Source organism: Rhodamnia argentea, chromosome 10 (genome assembly GCF_020921035.1).
Source record: "Rhodamnia argentea isolate NSW1041297 chromosome 10, ASM2092103v1, whole genome shotgun sequence".
Classification (NCBI taxonomy): Eukaryota; Viridiplantae; Streptophyta; class Magnoliopsida; order Myrtales; family Myrtaceae; genus Rhodamnia; species Rhodamnia argentea.
In genome coordinates this window covers 11,317,386-11,335,658 of record NC_063159.1, presented here as the reverse complement: position 1 = coordinate 11,335,658, position 18,273 = coordinate 11,317,386, and the positions used below count along the sequence as shown (strand labels likewise).

The 18,273-nt window shown below is 38.5% G+C and overlaps 1 protein-coding gene across 5 annotated transcripts; it reads left to right on the top strand.

Moving 5' to 3' along the window:
- Window positions 1-1,213: 1,213 nt before the first annotated feature.
- On the top strand, window positions 1,214-10,412 carry LOC115742721 (pectin acetylesterase 9). 5 transcript variants are annotated; one of them, XM_048271687.1, is made up of 14 exons: window positions 1,214-1,551; window positions 1,596-1,667; window positions 1,897-2,145; window positions 2,278-2,360; window positions 3,397-3,526; window positions 6,743-6,822; window positions 7,604-7,690; window positions 7,804-7,928; window positions 8,005-8,065; window positions 8,529-8,585; window positions 8,667-8,744; window positions 8,835-8,940; window positions 9,179-9,327; window positions 9,949-10,083. In XM_048271687.1, exons 3-14 carry the CDS (start codon window positions 1,911-1,913, stop codon window positions 9,961-9,963), a joined length of 1,206 nt encoding a protein of 401 aa, XP_048127644.1. In that variant the 5' UTR covers window positions 1,214-1,551; window positions 1,596-1,667; window positions 1,897-1,910; the 3' UTR covers window positions 9,964-10,083. The 5 variants fall into 5 exon arrangements, with proteins under 5 accessions (XP_048127644.1, XP_048127642.1, XP_048127643.1 ...); XM_048271685.1 differs by having other exon boundaries at window positions 1,216-1,551; window positions 9,975-10,165; XM_030677172.2 differs by having other exon boundaries at window positions 1,219-1,551; window positions 1,994-2,145; window positions 9,975-10,165.
- Window positions 10,413-18,273: the final 7,861 nt, after the last annotated feature.

Genomic DNA, 18,273 nt, shown 5'->3' with positions numbered 1-18,273 from the left:
CTTGCTCTGCCCTATTGTCATCCCTATCAAGAGGGATAGATTTGCCTCTTTGATGCAACTTACTTGTAGATTAATTAAATGTGAGAATGCAAACCGAGGTGGTTTGGTTTTGCTTTAAAAAGTCAAAAGTTAACTTCAAGGACTCTGAATTTGGAAATTTGAAAGGTATTAGTTGCTTAGTGTCAAATAAATGTCAAATTGGGAAATCAGTAGACCATGAAGTTAAAAGTCTAGCACCTATATGACCTTAAGTGTCTACATGCAAGAGCTTATGAAGATTTGAGGCGTTTCAGAATGAAGAAAAGGTTACATCTCAGTCTTCAAGTGCCCAATGAAAATTAACCTTGAAAGTAACCTTAAAAAGGCGTAAGATCAAATGGCTCTTTACACGTAGAGCAATTTACACATAATTGGTAAAATTTAAACAGGTAATCTCCAATTTCCATGCTAGAAATCCCGAGAGACATAAACAATGGCTATTTTATTCAATTTGTTAATCAAATCACCTTGCACAATTCATGTTAGTCTCCTTTTTTTTTTTTTGAAATTGTCAATAAAATGACAGGCTAGACATTTGGACCTCTTGAATATCAAGGAATGATGAATTTTCCAGACCTGGCCAAGCCGCCGGGAGCTCAACTCCACATACAAAAGCCCGGGCCCGCTAAAGCGACTCGCGGAGGAATGGAGAACGACATTCCTCCATAAATTGGAAATCACGGGTGCTTTCTCACCAAATCCAATCTGCGGGCCCACTTTCGATCAAGCTCGTTGCTTCGTCAAGCAAAGGTCGTTCGACAACCATCATCCTTTTGGACTTGTGGTCCTTTCTTATTAATCACCTAGTTGAAGCTAATTTGGGACCATGCGCGGGACAATTCACGATACTAAATCCGATTTGTGAATCCAACTCGTTTAGAACCCCACGAAAGGGCCTAATGGTAGGGACACGAGTGTAACATGCACTTACAACAAATGTTGGAGCGGTCGCATCGCCATTAGCATTAGCAGGCCGAGATGATATGAACTGAAAAATCTTGGATGCGCTGGGTACATGTGAGCTCAACAGACATCAGCCGTTGGACGAGCTGTGGACCCCGCCTGTTATAACGAGGGGTATGGCCGGGCTCATCTGAATTTGAACGCACCGGATATTTGCTCGATTGGAACCGGGTCCATGCGGGCGCGGGCGCGAGCGCGAGCGATGCCCTGCGTGAGGAAACTCAGGAAAGGACATAACTCTCACTTTCAGAATCCGGCCACAGAACTCGTGCGTCCTGATTGGCGCCCTCTCATTCTGGCTCCAACTCACCGCCAAATCTCTCTCCATTCTTCCTTCTCTCTCTGATCTCTGCCTCCCTCCATCCATTCCCGCCTCTCCATTTCCCTCTCTCTTCCTCCTCCGTGTTTTCTCCGTTCCGTCATCTCCTTCGACTTCAGATCGAAGTTGACGCACTTTGTCGAGGAGCTCGCGGAAGCCGTTGCCGACGTCTCTCTCGTCCTCTGGCTCTTCAGCTTTCTTTTCGCCGGGAAGGAAACGAGCCCAAATCCGCGTCGGAGACGGCTTTCATTCTTCGCTGCTGTCATCGTCGCCAGACGCCATTACTGCTTCGGCTCCGAGTCATGCTGTGATCTCGCTTTCTTTGGAGAAGGGATCAGTCAAAAAGGTCCGTCTCATTAAAAGCAAGCAGTAACTGCTTTCTCTCTCTCTCTCTCTCTGGACAGAATGATCTCCATTCTCTGTTTGTTTCCTTTCCAATGATCCAGGCGTCAATTCGCGTAATCCGGAGAGTAATGGCCCCAAAACTTGCTCGAAAGCATTGAATGATATTTGCCGCGACCACGCCATTAGGACGGGATTCTCATAATTGTCTTCCCTCGAACTCGCTTTCTCAGTTCCTTTCCTTCTCATGGTCATCCTTAGCCTAGAAGAAGATAACGACGCATTGCTTGCCCGTTCGCTGTTCAATACATCTTCTCTCTCCCGTATCAGCGCGCATTTGGATATGAGGACGAGAACGGTGACAGCCATAGCTCTCGTGGCGGCCCTACTGGGCGCCGCGCCATGGTGCATTTACTCGGCCTCGGAGAATCGGCTTCTGGTGGGCATGACTCTCGTCCGCAACGCCCCCGCCATCGGAGCCTGTAAGTTCGATTCCTTGAAAGAAAATTGAATCGAAGGTTCATGACGCATACATCGATTCCAGTGCCTCTGATCGGAAGTTTTGCAAGTTTTCTGTTGTGTTAATTTGGTTGGTGGATCACTCCGAACTGCAGTTTGTTTGGATGGGAGCTTGCCTGCTTATCATCTCCACAGAGGATTCGGCGCCGGCGCGGACAACTGGCTATTACAGTTCGAGGTAAATCAATTACAGTAGCCACTATTTGCTGAATCTAGATATTGATACTTCATGAGAAATGAACGGACAAATTTGGCTAAAGATCGATCGGAGCAGTGAAGTGAACTCATCACATGGCTGAATCGTCACGTCTGTTTGCTTTTGTCAGCTCCTTGCTGAGACGTGAGAGCTGCAAAAGCAAGATCGAGTCGGCGACTGGCCGACTGCTTTAGCTGCTTTATGGAATCATTGAATGGTTGGGGAAATCAAAACGGTGTAGTTTGTGGTGGCTTTTCGTTTCGTCTTGTGTCTGGTGCGCGTTGTCAGCGGAACGGCAGCTTTCTGCGTGCACTTTTTGCAGAGTGATTCGGGTGGGGCGTCCATAATTGACGGTGATTATTAGAGTGCGCCAAACAAGAAATTCTTTTTCAAGAAAAGGTTTTTATGTGATCTTCGCACGGAGCAAATAACTGCGATTGGTTTAGTTTCTGGAGTTAGGTTCACCCACTGCGTTAATTTAGTTTGGACATCAGAACGGGTAAGATCGAGAGAAACTTACTGAAAAAAGAAATTGCATATGCTTAATCTTAGACGCTAAATTAATTTGGTGGTTTTTAAAGTATATTACGAGCGAAGTTCTTTTTGAACTTTGTCCATAGTGAATTGAGTGATCTAGTCATTGTATATGTGAGCCTTACATGGGATTAATCGAATCTAATGGCTGGCGGCCCAAAGCCTCAAATAACTCAATCCAGCTTCAATTGAGTCTAAGAAGATTTCCCATATCACATTGTGCTCCTATCAATCGACATTTTAGTACACTTGGTTGGGTAAAATCTCGTTAAGTCTAGTAGGATGGTGAGGTGGGATAGGAACCGTGGTCCCCCGGTAAAACTCAATACTACGATCTCTACTTAATATTTGTTATTCACGTCTGCGTGCTTCGGAATAAAAGAAAGTTTCCCTCAATGTGCACATCAATCTTGTTTAATATATTGGTTGGTGATTCAACTTAACACAATAATTCGTAGTTAAATTGCTTTGAATTTCTTGATAGGGAGGTGGGTGGTGCAATGATATTCCATCATGCTTGGAGAGAGCCGAAACTCGTCGTGGATCTACCCGTTACATGAACAAATTGGAGGTTTTTTCCGGAATACTCAGCAACAATGCCTCTCTTAATCCGGGTCGGTAACTTTTATTGCACTTGTTAAGCGCCTAGATGGGAAAAAATTTATACTTAGAAAATTGGAATTTCGTGATGAAAATACACATATTAAGCATAGCTCAGCGGCTCAGCCTCATGTTAACATGATCTGACTATCCTAAGCCGAGAGTTCAAATTGAATGCATTTTCTCCTAGGTAATCCGCCAATTGTGAGGATTGCTTGTTACTTTAGACCTAAATTTTAACATAAGTTATGGATCAAAATACTAAAGCCGATAGTTGACCCAACAGCGTGATCTTAAAAATTAAAGGAACCAACACCATGGATTAGGTTTATCCTTCTAGATCTCCCACTTCTTTTAAGCTATAACTACAGATCTCTGGATACCAGCTCACTCCATTTCAGACTTAAAATCGAAAATGTCCTCCACAAGCGCATGAGATGAGTATGTCCATGCGGTTTTCTTCTTTCTTTATCCTCCTCTATCTTCCTTTCACGTGATAATCCCATCTGGCGGCCCACATACATTGTCTTCTGTTCCATGAGACTGAAAGTTTGAAATCGTTCATCACTGTCTTGCCCAAGAACTTACATTTACCTAGTCCCTGGGTATTTGTCAACGAAGAGAGAGACTTGGGTTGGTTGGGAAAAAATAATGCTCAGTATATTAAGACTACATGACAAAGTGGATGTACCCACTGATGTCGCTGGCTCTTAATAAGAATTGAATGTGACTAGTTTATGTGGCAGTATTTGGCAATCTAAGAAAGTTTCAGGACACGTCCATGTTCCTTACATCCTTCGTTGTTCCTTTCACGTGATCAATAATAGAACTGAACAGACGAGCTCATCTCCATTAGGACCTTCCTAGTTCCAGCCTCTGGCCAATGGCCACAAGGCGTCCTGTATGATTTCTTTTGTCCTTTTGTTTTACAGGGGTTCTTATTCACATTGCCGTCCAAAAAATTACTAAAAAAATCTTAAATTCATTACAATTGTACCAATTCAATTCTAAACTTTTTTTTGCCAATATAATCCTAAATCTTTTGCGATTGTACCAATTTAGTTCTTTTGGCCAATTTTGGTCGGCCGTCAACGGCCATCCGTCTACATAATATTTTAATTTTTTTGAACTTTTTCCTTTTTTTTCTTCCCTCTCCTTCCTTTGGCCAGCGAGTTCCACCTCGTCGGCCTCAAGTGAAGCTCATGGCGAGCCTTGTCGTGGCTGCATGAGGTCGTGCCTCACTAGATTTGGGTTGGTGAGGCTCGCCCTCTCTAGCGGCCAGGGGGGCAAGCTTTGCCTCGAGGCTGGTGAGGTGGGCCTTGCCGCCCATCAAGAAAAGGGAAGAGAAAAAAATAATTAAAAAACAAAGAAATTTCAATAAAAAAATTAAAATATTATGTCGCCAGATTGATTGAATTGACACAATTATAAAAGGTTCATAACTGAATTGGTAAAAAAAAAATTTAGGACTGAATTGGCGTAATTACAATAGGTTTAAGACTTTTTTGGTAATTTTCTCAGTTCATAGGGTGGTACATTTCTTTAAGCAAATTGCATCATCGCAAACTTGGTGTATAAACCAGACAAATACACGATTTAAGCATCCTTTTGGCATGCTAGGATTCTTTTTGCATCAAAATTCAATTTGCTAGATATGAGTGACCAGCGCGATGACTTTCAATACATCTTCTCAAGTCCGTGATAGGGAGGTTTCCAAGTCTAAAAATATTGTAATTAAGCGATTCTTGCATTGCTACAATGCATCATCTATTTTGATGCGAGTGACTCTGATTGTTGGGGTGTGGTTCATACTTCCTTGCGATAGGAAAACACATGGGTCTTGCTCCACACCGAGCGGATTGGGATCCGGGGGAGCCGCCCCGGCGGGGTCTCAAGGGGGCAGCGCCTTTTAGATATCAGAGGGTTTTTACGATTTAAGCCTATATTTTTTCATTAGTAGTTTGGGCTTGGGCTCATGAATAATTACTGCTATATATATACTCTTTTTCGCTTAAAATTGAGTGATGTAACGAGAAGTGTAAGGTGCTAATTATAGTAAAATTCTCTGCTGGATGTAGCACTAGTTTAAAGATGAACTAAGATAAAATCTGGTGTCTCGATTTCTCTTTCTCATTACGTTTTGCTTCGTTGTGATTGTGGGCTAAATCCTAACACCGATCCCAGTTTGGTGGGATAATGTATCGAGGATAAGATCTTACGTAGCAATAGCATGAGTCAATAAATGCAACAGGATAGAGTATGGATATACATGGGACCTGCAATGGAAATAGCTCACGAAACCATGAGTTGTTTGTACACCGTTCACCACAGCAATGGTTCAATAAATTGTTAAGTAGGGGTCTAATGAGTGATTAAAGGCATAAATTCTCTGCTGTAAGGGTAGAGAAAAATTTTGTGGATTCATTTTAGAACGATGCGATGGATAAAGACAAATACAGTAAAACGCTGTACAAAACTTGTATCTGGATGAGATCCACTTTAGTTCTTCGTGAAATATGACAGTTTCCATTCCATATGATTACGAAGAGACTAGTCTGTAGTTGCTCGATGAAGGGACATCATGGAGATTTGATTCCATTTTTAAAGTAACATGTGGCTTAATCTGTTATTGTCAAACATATTCAACGAGTGTCATTATTAAGTTTCCTCAAGGCACACCTCAAGTAATGGTAAGTATTTGAGAATTCTCGGTTTGGAATTAAAATGTACATGTTGCGATGATACTAGCTATATTATTAGAACATTAATATTTCCGAAGCATTGACTGAAGGGTAATTTTTATCCTATTAATGAGCTTAATGTGACAAATTGTAAATAGACATTATTAAGAGTTTTAGAGTTTTTGTTTTTTGGGTCAAAGACATTGGTAAGAGTTGCTACTGAACGCGCAGTTTTGGTTGATTAGTACCGATTTCCTTAGGATTAGTCCAGTGCGATATTGCATTATATGTTTAGAGATCTGCTTTGACCACTGTTGGAGGATCTTGTATATAATGTTGGCCTTGTGCCCCGCAGCTGCTTGTTTTGAAAGAGACAGTGGAGGGACATGAGCGCTTTTCTGTTAAGAAGGAAACAGAGATTTCTTTCGTGGGAATGTGGAGACATATTTGATGTTTTCCTATTGCGGTGTGCTTTATTCCTGCATTTTTTTAGGACGCCTTGCTTGTTTTAGTTTTATATATTCTTTTAGTGACTTGAAGTTGAAACAGACTTTTACAATTGGAACCGTGTGAAGCTTAGGTATTGCGATGGAGCTTCCTTTGCTGGTGATGCAAAGTTCGACAATGGTGTAAGTCCCTTACTCCTTCTCTTATTCAGCATTAAATTCACAGGGTCCAACATCCTCTGTGTGTGTGGCGAGAACAAGAGCCACATGTTTGTTGGGGCAGAAAAGTTTGTCTCGATTAGCTGTAGTTGCCTGAATTTTTGTCTTCCATCTCCGGTCCCTCAAAGGTCAGAAAACTATATGAGAGATTAAGCTACACCACACAGTATTGCCAAATCAATCCTTAAATGGGATTGCAGAGCGCTCTTCCGCAATAACAACTAGAAAGAAGACTTGGAGGAAGCAAAATTTAGAAGCAGAAAATATATATCGTACTTATAGTTCTTCCAAGACCAAGGAGGAGGAGATTTGTTCAAGTAACTGGAAATGGAAATACCAAAAGGCTTAGATGTAGTTATAGAAAAGGAGATAAAAATAAACACCAGGAAGCTCATTGTTTATACTGGTGGAAACAAAAACTACATGCAATTCACCATCTTTTGCAGAGGTACCTTCCATCTGGCATTAATTGGGATAATGTCAGTCACCTGATTCCTGGATGCCAAATCAAAGCATGGAAGGCAATTTTTTTTGCATCTAAATACAATTAGGAAGAACCTTGCAGACTCAGTAGCTAACGGCAGTACTAGGTCTCATAATAATGATTATCTTCGTTTAAAGCACCAAACCACAGGTCCACCGATAATATTTGCGAATGGATAATGCACAACTACTGAGCCTTTTCTCACTTAGTGATGATTGAGTCCCAACCCTTTGGGGATTGACTAATCCTTCAATGTTGCAGACCTCATTGCTATATTTCAGAGGGCAAAAAATTTGGCGAGCAATCATCCTTGATCTTATGCCCAAAGGGTTGGGACGTGCGAGAAAGGTATATCCATCCCTCTTGAACTAAGTGAACCGGTTTCAAAACAGATATCTTTACATTGTCGCATGGTACTTTGAATCTTTTTAAGCCATTCTAATTGAATCAATTGTCTCTAGGCTTTGCTCTCAGGTTGCTCTGCTGGTGGTTTAGCATCCTTCTTGCACTGTGATAATTTCGCAGAGTACTTACCACAGAATGCTAGCGTGAAATGCTTGAGTGATGCAGGATTCTTTCTTGACGAGTATGTGTTGTTAAAACTCAGCTCTGGCTATGTGTTTTCCACATTGAATTTATGCTTCTTGATCTCTATTTTGCAGAAGGGACATAAGTTTGAACCACACTATGAGGTCCTTTTACGATGATCTTGTATCTCTACAGGTAAAGCTTCTGTGATTTCATCGCATTAGGAATAATCAGGTCCAAATTATAAAAATCTAAAAATTGGCTGTGCTAATTACTTTAGACTAGATATAGATCCATAAATTGGATAAAATGGAATATTTTATGGTTGTTCTAAGTTCATAGCTGGTCCTTACCTTCCTTCTTCTGTTCCATGGAATAAATTACAAATTGCTAACAGCCAAAATATATCCCTTTCGTTTACAGCGTATTTCTTGGTCTTTTAATTCGTCTTCATGAGTGTGTGAATAGATGAAAAATGGGATTTCGATATTCAAAGTCATGCTGTCAATTCAACAAATAAACTAGTTTGGAAAAATAAGCCCAGGAACAATTTCTGGAAGTTAAGTAAGATATGACGCAGTAAGCATTAGGATGGGCATAGAAAATCACAGTTTGTCGACCATGAGCATTGTATTTAGTCATGTGAGTTACCATGCAGGGTGTTGAAAAGAATCTCGACAAGAACTGCACTAGCTCTCTCTTTTACCCAACTCTGGTATGGTTTCTTCACTGATGACTACCTCAACTCAAAGCTTTGATAGGTTATGCCCATAACTTTTACCTCATCCTCTTGCAGTGCTTCTTCCCACAATATACCTTGAAGTACATTAACACACCCTTTTTTATCTTGAACTCGGCCTATGATGTCTACCAGGTAGGTTTCTGCTATGCTCTGATTTGCTAGAAACCCACCAAACTCTTCAGAGGCTATTGCTTCAAATGGCTCTACTTCGTAATTGAACAGTTCCATCACATATTGGTCCCTCCTTCTGCTGATGTACATGGTCATTGGAATCGCTGCAAACTTAATCCGGCTGCTTGCACTGATAGCCAGTTAGAGATATTGCAAGGTGATTGAATCGCTTTCACTTTACTAAAACTATAGTTTTCATGCTTCTTTATCCTTAACTTACTTCTTTTACCAGACAAAAGTTTTACAACTTAATGGATGATATGAGACTGAACAAACATCTCACCAAACATCCTTAAATGCTCTGCACAACCCGTAGATTTCATATTACTGCATGTACTAGTACTTTTCTTTAAGACGTTTAACATGGGTAATTTATTGACTTTATAACCTTTTAGGTTTCAGGAACGACATGCTCGCCACATTAAGAATGTTCTACCAATACTCAGGGAGAGGAGGCCTATTCATTAATTCTTGTTTTGCCCACTGCCAGAGTGAGTTACAAGAAACGTGGCTTGCTGTTGACTCCCCAAAAGTAAATAACAAGGTATTGATCTTTATCTATTTCTTCAGGGTGTCGGTTCAATGTGTGGCTAATATATCGCATTGGCCTAGAAATTAGCAATATGTAAGAAAGATTAGGTTGATGAAATGCTTTGCACTGTATCATGCAATAGGAAGAAGATAAACTTCCATCAGAGAACTTGTAAGATAACATTGTCAATTGATCCAAAACGACAGAGGAGCCAGTCCATGAAAGCTGAGTAAAAATGCAAGATTAGATTGAACAATTGGTGTGATATAGATCCAAGCCTTTTCTATATATGTTGAATATGATTTCCTCCCAGTACTTGCGTCCTGAACTAAAAAAGTTTTTGCCAGGTTTTAGTGCAGTGGCTTTTTTTTTTTCTTTTCTTTTGGTCGAAATTTGTGCAGTAGCTCTGAGGAAGGAAGCAAATTAACAATTTGACCCTCAAACCCTCCTTGCTCACGTCACAAACGATCCATAAGAAAAATAACCTGCCCATGAAAATTCTTAGCGTTTGATCATTACACACTCCCTTCAACGACAGTCATTCTAATCGTCAATTTGTTGCTATTTTGCAGCATTTCTATGTCCTTTTTGGCTTCATGCACTTAATTTAGTTCAAATTCCCTTATTTTTGAGTTTAAAATGCACTGATGCCATTACAGGCTATATCTGAAGCAGTCGGTGACTGGTACTACAGCAGAAGGATAAGCAAGGAGATCGACTGTCCATATCCCTGTGACGAGACGTGCCATAACCTAATCCCAGTCTCGGGTAACGATCCTGCAAATACGAAGTACTTTGGTAGCGTCATGTTTGGAATTGGACTAGCATCTATATATTTGTTTCCCTAAGATGGATGGTATGTTTCAGACACGCAGGACTCACCCAAGTTCATGTCACAGAAGAGACATGACAAACTTTTCATACATTGATTGTTCTCTGAAGGATAGGCAAGCAGTGGGGGATGTACAGGAACTAGGCGTTGCATTTGTCACCCAAAAGGGTCAACAGCATAGCATATGGAAAAAGATGAGATATCTCATTGCAATACTCTTCCAGCCATTCATCCAATTTATCAATTTATTCAAATAATGTAAGAACCAGTACAGATGCCGGACTCCTTTTTGAGGTTTTTAAGCGAGAAGCAAAAGCGAATATAGGGCGGAATACATAATTTACTATGTGCCGGAAAGCATCTTGATACATATCATCCAAATTCCTTGATCCTCCAGATATATATCAAGTGCTCATTACACTGATTATTTTGATCAGCGATGCAGTTAAGTCGAAAATAATCCCCAGTGATAAATGATTGGGGGCATTCATTTTGCTTCGACTACAGAGAGTGTGCTCTGACCCGCCTGCCTTCCCCATTACTCTAGTCCCTTGCTTTCGAAAGCAAGTAAATTCCACAGCATTCGCTTAATTGCTTTCAATATAGGTGCATCAGCTTTTCAGCCGTTGTTCCTTGCTACTTGCAGGCTCGAAAATCTTCTGTTTTTTTTTTTTTGGCCTCTTCTTTTCTGCGTTATGATTGATTCACTTCTTCTTTAGCACAATGGTTTGGTTCGCCCCAATCGTATATATCGGCTGAACTTGTAATATACACCCAGTGAATATGTCGATATAATGCCCATATGAAATTGCAAATTTATTTGCCTGCATCAACTTAAGTTTATTTTTGGATCATGCCATGTGTATTGGGTTTAATTTACGTAAATTGGCATACAAGAACGAATGCCCCTTACTGCCGTATTTAATCGTAGCACTTAAAAACTTAGCATTTCTCTTTCCTCCTCCTTTTCCTGCCATAGCTTTTAAAGACCGAAGTACCAAAGATGGTCCCACCTCCACAATAAACAGAATATTTCTCGACATAGAAACAGCCTTATTTCATGAATGATTGAATCTGGCGTGCTCCGAATATATACTCGATGGATCTTATCTTACTGATTTTGTCTAGATGTTTGCTGTAGGTAATACCTATAGACTGCGTTTGGTAATTCGAATTTAAGGACTTCCTCCTATTTCGCCAGCATTTGTCTCGACAGAGAATTTAATTGGATATTCTAAATTTCCTTTTTAGTTTTCAATTTAAATTAATTAATGAATTTATTTTTCAATCTTACCTTGAAGTATGCCAAACGCGTGATAGGATGACTAAATATATGTACAGTTACCATGGATCCCACTTCATTTTATCCCGTCCAAATTCTTGTATTGACGATCAAAAGTAGCCATAGGATGGGTCATGGATGACTTAGATCCGGCCCATCTATAAAAAAGCATAATTGTTCGACTTAAAAACTTGTCTTAGAGCCCGCCGACACTCAAAACATATGTAAACTTTCGAAAAACTACTTGGCTGGGAGCCAGAGAGGCCCGTTTTGAGCTTGCTCAATTGAAAAAATTGCAATTGGGGCTGAACCGAATAACACGGGATGGATTGTTCATGCGGACGACAAAAGCGATGTTGCAGCCCTTCGAGTCTCGGTTCAAACTCTGTTTAGGATCAATCATGCTGAGAATATAATCCGATACCTTAAAATGAATAATCTGTCGACATGTTATATTGTGGTGGCTCTTTTCACCTTTTGAAATTGGCATATCTCAATCGAACATCATTCTATTACCTTTCCATTTCTCAACCATTTTCATTGTTTACTCCTTTTGCTATATACCTCTCAATCGAATATCATTCTCTTCCCTTTGCTTTGATTTTTTAAAGATAAATAGGAATCTTTTCTTTTTGCAAAAATTCCACAAAAAAAGTGCCTAAGTTATGCTTGTTGTTTCACCACCACTCCAGATTTTTTGTCACAAAAAACCTTAAACTTGTACTTGGATAACAAAAATACCTTATGTCTAATAAAAAATATCCTAAACTTTACCGATCATGACACGAATGCCCATAGTTTTTTTATTTCGTGCCACAAACACCCCAAACTTGTATTAATATGAGTGAAATCATTAGCAACACAACGTAAAGTTACCAACGAGAGTTTTGAAGTTTCTCGTAAAGTTACCAATATAGACAGTAAGCAATTGGCAAGAGGATAACCGTTGGTCGGTTATGGAAAAAATTACCAAAAAAAAGTTCTAAATCTTATGACAACTTGCCCATTCGATTCTGAACCTTTCAATTGTGTCAATTTAGTCATAAACATTTTGATGATTTGTCAATTTAGTCATAAACCTTTCAATTGTATCAATTTAATCCTAAATATTTTGAAATTATGCCAATTTAGTCATAAATATTTTGAAGTTTTGCCATTTTAGTTATAAACTTATTATTTGAGTAATTGACCGAAAGGACTAAATCAGTAATTCGATAAAAGGTTTACGAATAAATTAGCATAATTTAAAGGTTTAGGACTGAATTGACAAATTGTCAAAATGTTTAGGATTGAATTGACAGAATTGAAAGGTTTATGATTGAATTGGCATAAACGCAATAGGTTTAAGACTTTTTGGACAATTTTTCTGTCGGCTATGTCTTATCCATTCGTGAAGTAACTTCCAGTAACCATATAAGGGAGTTATTCTAAGGTAACCGCTAGTTAATTATCTCTTATCCATTCGTGCGGTGACTTTCGGTAACCACGTAAATGAAGTTATTTGATCCGCTATGTGTAACAGCCGTTTGTAAAGGTTATAAATAACCCAAGTATGCTCTTTGTAACCCTCTTCAATCAATGACAAAACTCAAGATTATTTACATTTATCTTTATTTTCCTCAATTTACCTTTTCAGTAACTTTACATTCTCACACTTTAGTCATAGTTTCGGATACTTGATCGTCGATTAAATTTCCAATGGCGTATCTATCTATCATATCAATTTCTAGTCGATTAGATTCTGGCAAAGTGTTTTGTGCCTCGTCGTTGATTAAATTTCGATGGAGCATATCCGTTCCGGTTCCATTGAGCCTCATATCCGGAATTGTCATAGAACCCGTTTCTTCTTAATAAAAATCAAAGAACCAATTTCGATGATAAGTATTTTGCTGACAACCGTTTTCGTCGAAACATTTTTTTAGCACACCCCGTGGGACAACTTGGAGTTCGATTTGAGAAAATTCATTGTCAAGAACAATGAATCATTTAGAGCTTGGCAATACCGCGGAAAACAATCCCAATGACAGTGATAGGTCTACACACTCGGGATCTTGAGTCGTTAATCGAACGCTAGAAGAAGGCTAATGCGAGGGGTTAGATTTTTGCCGACGTCTCATTGAAGATCAATTAAGAGAAGTTACACCAAATCCTCATATGTTGGCCATCATGAGAAGGATGTCTAACTAATCATGTAGTAAATCATCTTACTAGGGTGCTCAAACCCATGGTACTCAACATGGTGAATGAACTTATTCTAGGTTGGGGCCATCAAGCGACGCATTTCCAATGCAAGGAAGCCAGGCAATGATTTGGTACATACCCTCGATCTCCTCTTTTCATTTAAATAATATTGGTAATTTAGGCCAAACAAAGCCGCAACCAGTGGTCAGCGTATTTTTAAGGGATGAAGTCACTAATGGCTAGAACCAAAGTAATACTAATTCAATTGGTGTGGAAAATATTGTTAAATAATGTAACGGCAAACTTCAATTGATGAAAATCAAATACACATATTGTCAATGACCCCTAACGATGTGACTCAGCTTGTGGAGAATGAAACCTCCTACCCGACGGGGGAGTATAGCCACCATATATCGGTGCGGTTAAGCTGCTGAACATCGGCGTAATGCTACCATTAGATATTGGTGTGGCTGTACCACCGAATCTCGATGTAGTCAATCAACCGAATTTGGGGTATATGCCAAACCGACATTAAGTCCAAATGAATAACTGGGCTAGATCGCCTACTCCCCCTAGGGGCGAGAATGCCCAGGTCCAATGTGGTCGACAATTTTAACAAATTCAAACTCTCAAGAGAACCAATTACTAGTTGAGCATGTAGCAAGGATTGTGTTGTGTCGAATGGGTATTAGCACATGTATAGGAATTATATCCTGAATGGGTTGATAATCGGCCATTTCCAATAGGCTTTGAAATATCTAAAATTGTCACTTTTATTGGCAAAAATGAACAATTGATTATTGAACATATTTGTTGATTTATAGACCAATGCGGAGAAGCAGAGACAAATGAGTTTTTAAGACTTAGGTTATTTCCTTTACCTTTGTCGGAAACTGCTTTTACCTGGTAGACCAACTTATCACCTAATTGAATGTGTAATTGGGTAGAGATGGAGAAATAATTCCGTTCTCAATTTTATCGACTGATGCCCGAGGTATCGATTTCTGATTTGGCTACACTTTATTAATACAATAATGAGTTGACCGATTAGTTTGTTGCTCGATTCAAAAAGGATAGAAATGCTTTACTTCATTCTCGAAAAAAGAATCCACAAATTTGGCTTTTAAAGTTTGAAGGCCAAAATTTTCGCCCATTTATTTGGATTGGCAACGAGGGTGTCTAACTATGAGCAACTACTTAAGAATAAAGATAGAGGGCCACATAAGATTTTGCTGAAAATGTGGCTTCCATGAAAAAACGTATCAAATGATGGATTTGACCAAGATAACATTCGGCAAAAGAAAATTGAATTTGTCGATGACAAGAAGGCACATGTTGATGCCCGATTATTTAATATAAAAGAATCGAATGATCCATAGATCATTCATATCTTTTAAGAGGGCATTTGTTGACACCCAAGTATCAGACTTAGTCGATAAGAGCAGAGGTTTGTCAATAATGAACAAACTTAACAACAACTTGAAAGGAATCGGTAACTCGCCGATAAAGTCATCAGCAACACAATGTGAAGTTACTGACGATAGTCTAAAAGTTTCTCATAAAGTTATTGATATTGACAGTAAGCAATAGATAAGAGAATAATTGTTGATTGGTTATATCTTATCCGTTCGTAAAATAATTGTTGGAAAAAAGTTAGATAATATAAAAAGAACAGTTGAAAGAAATATATTGGAAAAGACGAGAAAAGTAAGAATAATTATCCAAGACGTGCGAGCACTGTCCTTAAGGATAATTCCACTTCTCGGAGTATGAAACTCGGTGCGTAAGGCTTATAGTGGCTATCCTCTCAAGATACAACAGACATTTTTCTATACTCCGCACCGAATATTAGAAGGAACAGGAACAACGTTATGTGTGTAACCCAATGAAGAAGAGAAACTAAAGAAGTGAAAATTCTTTCTTTTAATTTTTTAAGACACGTTTTTTTAGTTGTGATTTGCGAATTTATATTCAAACAAAAAGAGCCATAAGGAAATAGCCATTAAGAAAATTGTTACAAGACTGTTAGTAAACGATCAGAAAACTAACTGTTAGAAAACATCGTTATATGTCTGTTGTAAATTTGATCATTAGAAAATCGTTATAGGACCGTTAAAAAACCAACCGTCGAAAATAATGATGGCTAATCATTGCTGTTATGATTCTATCAAAACCATTGTAAATGAATATTTCAAAACTACTGAAATATCCAACAATCACACATATATTTCAAAAAGTTTTGAAAAAAAATAGAATAATGTTGGGTTATTAGAGTGTACTTGTATCGAATTGGTGCTGATTAGGCTATGAACCAGCCATAGAAAGAATGAAATATAATTCACAAAAATCATTAATGAAGTTTGAAACTTCTATGAACTAACAATTCCGTTTTGTAAATTATGATTCTCACCAATCACATTACACTCCCATAAGATTTGTTGTTCAACGCGGTTTTGTACAAATAGGCCATGCGCGTGCTTGGTTTATTCATAAGTGCTCTAGAGATTTTTGCCAAAAATTCTCATAAGAGTAGCCTCACTCCATACTTATACAGGTGATTCCATCAAGTGTATTCTGCGGCTTGATATACTACCAATAATGGCTATGTAATTCATTAAGAGCTTGGCTCAACCTCTTTTTCATTAAAATCTTGCACTATTCTCACCTTAGGAGGGACATAAATTTTAATAGTGCATAGCTAGATCAACAAGTGATTTGTTATTAACCATATGAACCTAATTCATGGGATTGCCAATCACATAGGTTGGGTTACCATCACCGTTGATATTCTTCAACCGACTTGTCTCATTCCCCTTGATGTATAATCAGAGCATTGGCCAAATCCACTTCTGACTCATATAACCAATGGACATAATTTCATATTTAAGCAATTGCTTTACTACATTGTCTCAATCGGAAGTGTCTCTTTTAACCATTATAATTTTCATTCTTTGCAATGGCTATAACTTGAGTAGCTCTTGAATCATCAAGATAAATATTTTCATCTCCTTCCCCTATTAGAGTGTAGGACGATAAAACATTATATTTTTACATATATGCTTGGTAGCACCTAAGTCTACCACACATTTTTTCACATTAACCACAATAGTGGCTTGAGAAATGATCGTAACAATTTCCATCATTAGAATCATCTGCTTCAATCAAATCAACTTTAGGCTTAGCAGGATTGTCATTTCCTCCACGATATTTTGTTTGGCTGAGTTCCAAACTATAGTATCTCCACCAAAGGTGAACACATATCAAATAGTGAATTTTGTCTCATTCGAATCTAAGTTCGAGTTAGCATCATAGTATCCTTTGATACAATGAAAAATCCACACCATAAAATTCCTTGATTATATCATAGCAAGGCATCCCAAGAGTTGGGAACATAAGCCTTTATCCATGCCTCAATCTCATACTGTCGGACTAGAAAATAATATCGATAAATGAGGCATCCCTAACAATGGAAACTATCGATTGAAAGAGAAGAATAGCCCATGGCTAGAGGCCATATCATATAGAAATATTCACCATATCATAACACATAATATGATTTATATTGACATCATATCAAATAAATAGAGGTGCATGTTCATGTTCATGTTATAAAACAAAACAATGCCTATTGTATACGTTTATCTCCTATTGCTTATACTATTTCAATTCTGCCACAAGAATTTTTTTCCTTTAAATATGCATTAGAACAATGAAGAAGAATTCTGAACAAAACTATAAAAAATTTCTCCTTCTTGATCACATGATATGATGCAATCTGATCCACGATGAATAATTTGTTTCTTCAAAGTTCTGACTAAAAAGCCATTACAAGTTGCGTCATCTCCATCCAAGAAATCCATTTGGATCATTAAGTGAAGAATCAAACGAAGAGAATACGGGGACCTCCTTCCTCATAACATGATAGAGATAAGTTGACCATATCATGCTATCACCTTATTTAAAGTGCATTTCATGGGGGCAGCTATGATGGTCATTAATCAACCATAGTATGTGTATCACTCTGCTAGTGATGTAAAAAAGCTTAGAAACCATATTATACTTCAAAGCATAACTCAAGGACAGTATTTCTCAATAAACAATTAACTAGCATAGCATCACGTCCACACAATTTTCACAAGAACAATATTTGAACTTCCCCAAATGAGCGTTTCTCAATAATCTACTAATCGGATTACTACAAATCCCATGATTTATCAATTTTCTTACAATCTATTTCCACAAAGAAGACATCATGACTTCTCGCAAATTCGAAACACTTCACAGCCATAGAAGGAGGAGTGTATACCTGATTATGGTCAACGACATCTATGAACATGAGGAGCTTCCACAATTGATGAGAGTGACCCTTTTAATCTCTACTTGTCTCTTGAAAGGCATTTTCGCCTATGCTAAATGCTCGATAATGTCCTACAACAATCTCTCACGAAAATGCGATATTTGTCCTTCACCATCTTCGGTTCTCCTTCGATTCCAATAGCGGTGGTAGGAGCAACAATTTCAGTTTAAGAATCCATAAGACAGTCATCCTTAAGATTGTTGGAAAAATGTTAGATAATATGAAAATAACATTTGAAGGAAATATGTTATAAAAGATGAGAAAAGTAAAAATAATTGTCCGAGGCGTGTGAGCATTGTCTTTAAG

What these genes read in the sequence shown, in the direction of transcription:
- LOC115742721 (XM_048271685.1), top strand. Translation starts at nt 1,911, where the DNA reads ATGGTCATCCTTAGCCTAGAAGAAGATAACGACGCATTGCTTGCCCGT. An exon ending in CTCTCTTTTACCCAACTCTG is followed by an intron (nt 8,586 to 8,666) that starts GTATGGTTTCTT and finishes ATCCTCTTGCAG; the next exon opens with TGCTTCTTCCCACAATATAC. An exon ending in CCAGTTAGAGATATTGCAAG is followed by an intron (nt 8,941 to 9,178) that starts GTGATTGAATCG and finishes ATAACCTTTTAG; the next exon opens with GTTTCAGGAACGACATGCTC.